General features: G+C 38.0%; 1 protein-coding gene and 1 non-coding gene across 2 annotated transcripts; one reads left to right on the top strand and one right to left on the bottom strand.

The window, feature by feature from the left end:
- Nucleotides 1-203: 203 nt before the first annotated feature.
- TRNAL-AAG (transfer RNA leucine (anticodon AAG)) lies at nt 204-284 on the top strand. The gene has a single exon. It is a non-coding gene; the product is annotated as a tRNA-Leu (tRNA).
- A 2,947-nt stretch (nt 285-3,231) lies between these two features.
- Nucleotides 3,232-5,029, bottom strand: LOC127797090 (arogenate dehydratase 1-like). The gene has a single exon (XM_052329618.1). It carries the CDS (start codon nt 4,860-4,862, stop codon nt 3,603-3,605), a length of 1,260 nt encoding a protein of 419 aa, XP_052185578.1. The 5' UTR covers nt 4,863-5,029; the 3' UTR covers nt 3,232-3,602.
- Nucleotides 5,030-8,989: the final 3,960 nt, after the last annotated feature.

Raw genomic sequence — 8,989 nt, 5'->3', positions numbered from 1 at the left:
GGTAACAGGTTATGTCTTTAATTAAATAAAATTTTATTTTCTCAAAAAAATAAATAGAAAGAGCTCAATTTGATTCTTTAATTAGAAGATGCAATATATCTTGACTTTTGGGCTTCCGCCAACCCCCTTGCACAGTCCCGCCGACATTTCCCCATTTTAAAAGAAGCTATGTTTTTATATTGGTGGTGACTCCCTACCACAGAGTTGAGATGGCCGAGTTGGTCTAAGGCGCCAGATTAAGGTTCTGGTCCGAAAGGGCGTGGGTTCAAATCCCACTCTCAACAGTCAGAAATTAACTGTTTTGCTTTTGGAATATTTTTGTTAGATTTTTTTTTTTTGGCTTAGATAAAAGCCGTTTCACTGAAAACAGCAAAAATATTACTTCTTCCAGTTGTTGAGCTTTAGAGGAGAGATTGAGAGCACATAGAAAAAGAATGGTAAATATATACCCAATAATTAAGAAAGAGTAATTATAATGCCAATTAGGTTAGATGGAATGGCTGAAATGACGAGACAGCCCCTGTGATTTTGGTGATAATGGTGGTTCATCTTCCCAATTTTGACCCTTTTTTTTTTTTTTGTTTTTTCTTTTTCATTTCCACTACTTTGTCAAATGCAGACTCAGCTATACGTACCCCTGTGGTTTAGTTTTCTGGGATGATCTGGAATAGCTTTTGATTTTATCTTATTTTTACTATCTCTTAACTCTGATTACTTTTTAGTAAATTAATCAATTCAAAAGCTAAAATCAAAATCAATTAACATCAAATAGAATTGTTTAGTTACATAAAATATTATAATCAAAATACACTACACTCCAAGGAATGACTTAACACAGACTTGCCTGCTCGAATGTGGTTTTACTCAACATGATTGAAGTTTTAATCACACACCATTATTGTTGTCTGTAAGTGAAATTAGTCAAACAAAATGAAAAAAAAAAAAAAACAACAATAATTATCTATTTGATAAGACCAATCAATATAACCTTTCAAATCTCTTTTTGTCTTCATGTATCAAAAAGATATAGATTTTAAAATATCTTATGCAACTGCTCCATCTTCCCCATAAATGGTTACTTCTCTTTTAAACGGCCAATTTTACCTTAACAAATGCTAAATTGTTCATTAACTATTTTTTTTAGTTTATTTTTTAATTAGAGTGAAATTAGGTTTAATTTTCTTTTAATTGCATTTAGTTGACAGTGTTATTGATGAAAGGGGTGTGTTGGCGGTTTAAATAAAGTATGGAGACTCTATTGGTTAAAAACAAACCACAAGGAGGGAATAGATAAAAAGCCCAAACCATAGTTAAAATATTAATGATGCACAATGGTGACTCTCAAGCAATGATGACTTGGATCAATGGAGAGTAAATAAATGTTAAGTGTGTGCGATGAGATGGATGAATTCTTATATAAGTCCAATAATAAAAGTTGGATGGTATTGGTTAGCTCGCAAAAAAGATGAGAAAATTGCTGCCTAGAGCTTTTTCCAAGTTGACTATTGGGTAGTTAAATTAGTAATTGTTGGTGATGGAGTCTCTAATTGAATTGAGTAAATAGGGAGTTGAAGTGAGTGATGGTTTATTGTTTGGTGATCATATCACGATGGTTGTTTCTTATCTTTTGAGAGATAGAGAGAGAGAGAGAGGGGTCTGTTTTTTGAAAATTTGCCCCTCCCTCTTCCACTAGAGTGTGTGTGGGGCTGGGTGGGATAGACACTTGACATTATCTCAGAAGAAGTTCAATTATGGGAGAGCAATTGTCTCCTTGGCAGGACTCCATCTCTCTGCTTTTTAAATATAATTATTATGGGTTCTTTTTTGGGATGAAACCTTATGTGTAGGGATGGACATAAAGACGTGGGTCTCAAAAGAAAAAAGCTTTCAAGTTGGCATGTGACAATAATAATAAGTGACAATTGATGCATGAAAAAAGGGCTTTCAGATGAATTAAATTAACAGCTCGTTCTGTGTCACAGACATAGGGATAAATTATTGTGTATAAATTTGTGATGTCTGTTATTATCTTTTTGAGAGGGTGAGGGTCTGTCATTGTCAAGAGCACGTACATGCTCAAATATTGACTAGTTAAAAAATTGCCATTATTATTATTATTATTATGGTGCCAATGCATGTTATCTATCCATGAAATGCGATGGCAGCAGTCAGCAGGGAATGGCAACCCACCAGACAGCAGAGAATCCCAAGCTGGATATCCATTCCGCAAACCAAATGAATGGTGGTTTGTTAAAGAATAATATTAAGAAACATGACAAATGACTGTGTTATAATCATGTATCGCATTCTTTTTAAAAAAGATGCCAAATAGATAAAAGAATAACACATAATCTTCTTAATCTCTTTTAATACAGAGACGCCATATAACTCCTCGCATTATTCTTCTACTAACCTAGCACTAAGAGTCTTGAGTTACAAATGTGTGTATAGTATCACATTGCTCATCAAATCAATGTATGCTGCATCTCTCCTAATAATTTTGCAAAAGTCAAGAAAAAGAAATAAAAGAGTTTCAAATACACAACAACAAAATAGTTTCAAAGCAAGCATAAAATTGTTCCTTTGGAACCACCCACAAGGATCAACGAATGGTAGCACTAATAATGACTACTGAGAGGGGATGAGTTTAAGAATGATGAATGGTCCTTGGGCCTCAGTTAGATGCTTCTTTTATACCCTGATAAAAAGGCTTAATCACCATACATATACAGTAGGATTACATGTCACTGCAAGTTTGGATTAGAGATGCCTTTGATTTAGACATGATCATAATCCTTTTAACTCAAATTATTTCGTTTGTTTGTTGTAATCTAAGGATTGAGAAGAAGATGCATGCATGCCTACATGCGATTATTTTTCTAATAAACGTGCTGAAAATATCTTTGATACTAATGTCTATCATATGAGGTCGTCCGATTCTATTACTAGGCCGTACCACTACTAAGGACAAAATCTCTCTATATAATACAAATGGATAAAAGAATGAAGGAATCAATCAAGAATAAACAAAACCTATTTAGATTAGTAGAAAGAATTAGAATTAAATAAGCTAGCTGCTAGACAGAGAGGTAAAAGTGGTACCAACAATGCAAATAATTTGTCCACTACATTAAGTAATGCCAAGACTATGACATGACATGAAGAAAATTAAATCACAATGGAAGAAGATGAAGTTAATTCAACAACTTGGGAGACAAAAGATTACATGTATACAACAAGCACAAAAGTATTTACTCCTTGTTCATTTCTTCATTGCATCCCCCCCTAATACATAAATAGAAGAAGAAGAAGATTACAAAAGACAATAGGGTTATTATATTCACAATCTTACCATGTAACAACCCAACTTTCTCTATTATTTTAAGCTACACACCCACCCACCCAACCAAACCACTGTTTCCTTTTGATTTTCTCCTTCTGTCATAATGAGTTTCATTTGATGAATTAAAAAACTCTGGAACAAGAAAAAGCAAATTCCAATTTTTAAATAAAATAAAAATAGATTCTTTAAATTTTTTTTAATTTTTTTTTTTGTTTAGAAAGTGGGTAGTACACAGAGGAGAGGAAGGGAGCAGGTTTTGTTAATCATCCCGGGTGGGGCACCATGGAGTCATGTCCATCGGATAACTGCCCAGAACCCTCAAGAAAGACGTGAACTCCTGAACCTCAGCGAGGGCGTTCTGTGCCCTAACCTCCGCCATGGACGCTTCGAAATCCACGTAGAACATGTACTCGAAGTGCTTCGCCGTCCCGATATTCGAGTCGCCGACCAGCCTTAACGGCCGGTTCCGGTGGGGCCGGCTCTCGATCTTCGTCAGGCTGATGTTCCGGAACGCGAACGCCGACAGGACCTTGAACAGCACCGACGTTCCCTTGTCGTGCGCGAAAACGATGCTCGTCTTGAATGGCCGATCCGTTCTCGGAATGATTGGCTCTCTCGCCAGCATCACGAACCGCGTCACGTTGCTCGAGTCGTCTTGGATGCCGTCGGCCAGGATATGGAGGCCGTATAGCTCGGCTGCGCGCGACGAGGCGATCGCCGCCGTGTCGTGGAGGTTGTTCGCCGCCACGAACTCCGCCGCGCCTGCGGTGTCGTCGACGGCCTCCCGCGCGACGCTGAGGCCGAGTTTGGTGAGAGTGTGCTCGCACTGGGATAGGGCTTGAGGATGGCTGATCACGCGCGTTAGGTACTCCTTCCGCACGCCTGGTAGGGCGAGGAGGCAATGGTGGACGGGCAGCTGTACTTCGCCCACGATGTGGAGGCGATGCCTGAGGAGGAGGTCGTAGTTCCGGTGGATGCTGCCTCCGAGGGAGTTCTCCACCGGCAAGACGGCGCGATCCGCGATCCATAGCTCCACCGCCTGGAATGCAACCTCGAACTGGTCGCAAGGGATGGCCTCGCAGTTCGGATAGGCCTTGCCGGCGGCGGCCTCACTGTATGCGCCGGGGACTCCCTGATAGGCCACCCGGAGATTGGAGCCATGCATCGGCGCTGGAGACAGGTCAGTAATGGTGAGCGGCTTCGGGAGGTTGTCAATGGGAACGAGATCCAGCGTCTTGTGGCCGTTCACGGCGGTGATGCTGTCGCTGTCGCCGCTCTTCTCGGTGTCCTGCTTCTGGGACACGACCTTGCTGGCCAGGATGGCGCATGAGCTCTGCCAGTCGGCTCGGGCGGAGCCGCCTCCGCCGCTGCCGATGTTGAAATGGGTGTTGGCCGAGTCGGACCGAGACACACATTGGACGACGAGTGGACTCGGAGAGACTCGGTAGGCGCGGTTGGTGAATGACGTCCCGAATACAGACTTGAGACTAACGCCCGGAGACGGTGAGAGAGACTTCATCCTTGTCTTTGTTCAGATTAAGGACTGAATCCCCCTAATTGGGTAAAATAATTGTAGAAGAAAAATTGAACTAAAGAAAAGAAAATGAATCAGATTCAGTTTCAGCTTCAGCTTGTGGTTCTCCGGGGAAGGGAACGAGCAAGCTGAGCCTGAGAGAGCAGGGGACGAGCAGTTGCGGATTTTATATTGAAGGGAAGGGTTGAGGGCGAGTAGAGAGAAAGCACGTGAGAGAGGATGGCACGTGTGTGGGGTTGGTTGGGTCAAATGTCACACCTACCCCCCCGCCCCAGCAAAGCAATCCCACTGAATTGAATCATCCATCAATTCAATTGTTAATTAAATTCACTGCTAAGAATGATTTTTTCGTTTTCATAATTTTTTTTCCTTGTGGTAAATTAATAATAATGACGTTAGGGTTGCCAGATTAATTTAATTTAATTAATTAATTAATTCGAATAGGAAAAGCTCATGAAGTTAAATATATTTAATGAAATGCTTTTTTGGATGATGTGGACTCAATACTCATGTTAGTTGTATTATTATTATTATTGGCAGAGGAGTTTGGTAGCCATTTGTATTGGGTGGTCGCTGTAGCAGGTTTGTGCCACGTAAATGGTGTCCCAATATGGTGCGGCCGCCTCCTGCCCAAACCTTCCTCCTTCCAACGGCGTGCTTTCTTCTTTCTCATAAAATGGTAAATATTCAAGACCACCTTCTCACAGAACTAATTAAATTTTTTTTTTCGGATCATTTAAAGGGAAATTTTGTTTTGAAACCACTTTTTTCAAATTTCTAAATTATTAATAAAATATTTGAAAGCTCAGTTTTGCAGCTTTTCAAGTTCACTTCAATTTTAGGGAACTGCATTTTTCAATTGTTATATTTAAACAAGTTTTTTAATTTTCATCTTTTAGATTAATTTTTCAGAAAATTGAATATATTTTTCACAATTCAAAAGCCCCTGCAGATCTTTAATCCTAATCTGTCTTTTTGTTTTTTTTTTTTTCCAATTTTTATATGTCCTGTCTTTCTACCATAGCACATGAGTGTTTAGCTGTTCCTGGGAGTCGGGACCATTGCCTTTGGTGCACGTAATGCGTGTATGTATGCATTAAGAATGGCTACAGCGACACAATCTCTCCATACTTGTGCCACATTTAAAAAATCAAATCCCCTTTGGATTCCCTGCACGGATATTTGCAAGGGAATGGCCGCCTTACCTGTGTATGTAGTCCATCACTATCAGAGTAGACATTTATCAACAAAATCACAGAAAAAAAAAAAAGATAAGTATTACACCTACCGAGGCCGGCAGGGGGGGAGTAGTATTACTGAAATGTTCTATTACTTGTCTCGTTTGTCAGACTAGCATGAAGATGGGGATACGATCCCTATTATATTATTTATATCGGATAAATATTATATTGTTATATTGATTGATGTAAATAATATAATAATTTTAATTAGTATTAAAACACACTTTCAGTGAATACAATCACATTATAAATCTTATATGTTAGAATGGCCAATTGTCATTTTATTCAAAGGCTTAAGATTGTAAGGATTGTAAACAGGGGATAATGTCATCTTTTATATTTTTATTTAGATTTTCAACATTGAGTTTATTATTATTAGTAATTTGGAGTTCAAGAAGAAATTAACAAAAGGAATCGTCACTGAAGTGGTGTAGTTATATCATATGTATTATTGTATTAATATTTCAATTGCTACCTTTTCATATTTATTTATTTATCTTTTTAATGAGATTTTACCTATGATGCAACAGCTCAGAAGAAGGATTCAGCTTGTCATGGCTGGCTCCCATGCAGGGCTGCAAGGTTACTAACAAGGTTGAGTATATATACATAGAACGTGATTGTGTGATGCATCAAATCTTTATCCGTGTTTTATTTTGATGTCATTCAGTACATCCGCAGAGCTTCCATCAACCCGGAATGTAAGTTTAATAGTGGTTTGAACTTGTCAAAATCAGAAGACAAATTAACAGAATCTAGTAGAATAATACAAAACAAAACTGCTGTCATTGTGAAAGGACAATGCTATTTATTTACAAGCAGGTTTCAACATTTGATGATATAATCACTCTACTAATAGCAGCCGGCTACATATGTTTTGGTTCTCTCCCCAAGAGAGGGAGATGTTGAATGCTTGCTTATTCACTTTTCTTTGCATCTTGTCATCAGGCAACTTATTCTGAGCTCGATCCGCCGGAGTCTGCTGTACATAACGTCAGGCAAGACAAATCGAGGTAGGATCTGCTTCTAGTTGCATAATCTATGAAACTTTAGTGTTGGAGGCCAAATTATAATTTCCTTGTCTGTTATGAGATATGCTTTAAACAACTGTCTGTATCAGCTCAGATATTATGAACAAAAAACCTACTTAGCATTCAATAACTGCTTCATTCATAAATCTGTAGACATCACAAGGAAGCTCTTTTCTTCCCAAACACTTTCCAAATGCATATAGCGTCAAAAATACAAAATATATCTTCGTGTAAATAAAAGTAAAAACAAAAACAAATAAAACTGCTTAAAAAGGTGTCATTGGGGGTGATGCTTCTTGCCATTACAAAACTACCCATCTGGAATGGTCAAGCTCAGGCACATGTAGTCTTTATAAGCTGCAATGTGGCATTTTATTAGATAACAATATTGACTGGGCCGCAAAGCTTGAATTTTCTCATCTTTTAAATTAAGGAGCTTTTTTCTGTGTTGTGAACTCATGCTCTGAAATTAAACGTGTGAAAAGTATATAGAGGCAAGTATATGTATTATTGAAACAGATCTGAGATGGGGGAGGAAGTAGGTGAGAGAATCGAAAACAACACACCTGCGCAACTACCACTCTTACTTCCACGTTTTCCATCTTCACTAATTCACTCACGTTACGTCCCAAGCAACACATATATTCTATATGCGAATCATTTACTGAGTGTGAGTCTGTCTTTCACTAGGCTAGAAATTTTGGTGTTGTGGATGATTTATCCCAAGGATCAGTTTCTGGATTAGGATCCCTTCTGCTACTTTGGAAATGCCACTTCTTTTATGCTGTGAACCGATTAGGGATGGTTTGAGTTCATTAATTAATTATTTCAGTGTCAATAGTTAAATATTATAATCCAATGTGCAAACTGTTGCAAAATGGTTTTCTCTTACGGTTGGGATATTTTATGCTTGCTTGCTTGCTTTTAACTGTATATTATCATATCATTCGTTTGTGGATCACTACTAGCTAATCCATTTTGCCACTGCCTCAAAAAATAAAGAACTAGTGCACAGAGGCAAAGGAAGTGTGGCCATAATGGCTAGAAGGATGATTAACCAAAGATAAATCATAGATATGATTAGTGCTATAAATTCTGAACTGATTCATTAACTGAAATTTGCATATATATATATATATATTCAGCCAAATTAGAGTGCCACTCACGTGAACGTATATTCCATTTTGTGATGAAAGACGTTTGAGGTTAGTCATCAAAATATTATAACTCAACCTCAGCTATCACTTTAAGCAATTATGCGGGCATTCTACCCCCAAAAGTACTGAAGCAGCAAAAATGAAACAAATTTATAATAGCTGTGATATGTTGTTCGTAATCCTCTTCCAATTCTATGGTTAGTTCTCATTGCCGGAGTACTTATCAATCTTACAAAATTCGTGGAATTGAACATTTAATATAGCCAACTATTGCCGAAGAAAATACCGGAAAAGATGAACATTCACATCTTGATTAATTTGGTGAAATTCCATATTTAATCATTTCAAGGTAGATAAGAGGTAAATTTGACTCTTTCTTTTTTCATTGGGTTGGTGAGTTATTCCCGCTCCATTTAAATTAGATTTAAGTATTGGTGTTACTGCTATTGTTACGTTCTGCTTTTCTTCATTTGAGTGTTAAAGTGAAACAGCGAATCTAAAAGGGGTTTGTTAGTTGACCACCACATCAATTGGTGTCCTGCAAACATTTAATTGACATTACTCCCATATGGAGCTCTTCTTTCCCCTCTAAATACGTTCTTAAGAATGGACTTGGTTGTTATTAACCATGTCAATTACGATAAAAAAAAAAAACGTAGCTACTTGCTATTATGCTTATCCCT

Source organism: Diospyros lotus, chromosome 3, assembly GCF_014633365.1.
Source record: "Diospyros lotus cultivar Yz01 chromosome 3, ASM1463336v1, whole genome shotgun sequence".
Lineage (NCBI taxonomy): Eukaryota > Viridiplantae > Streptophyta > Magnoliopsida > Ericales > Ebenaceae > Diospyros > Diospyros lotus.
This window is presented reverse-complemented; position numbering and strand designations above follow the sequence as displayed.

Excerpts from the sequence above, each read along its gene's own strand:
- LOC127797090 (XM_052329618.1), bottom strand. The coding sequence starts at position 4,862 with ATGAAGTCTCTCTCACCGTCTCCGGGCGTTAGTCTCAAGTCTGTATTC.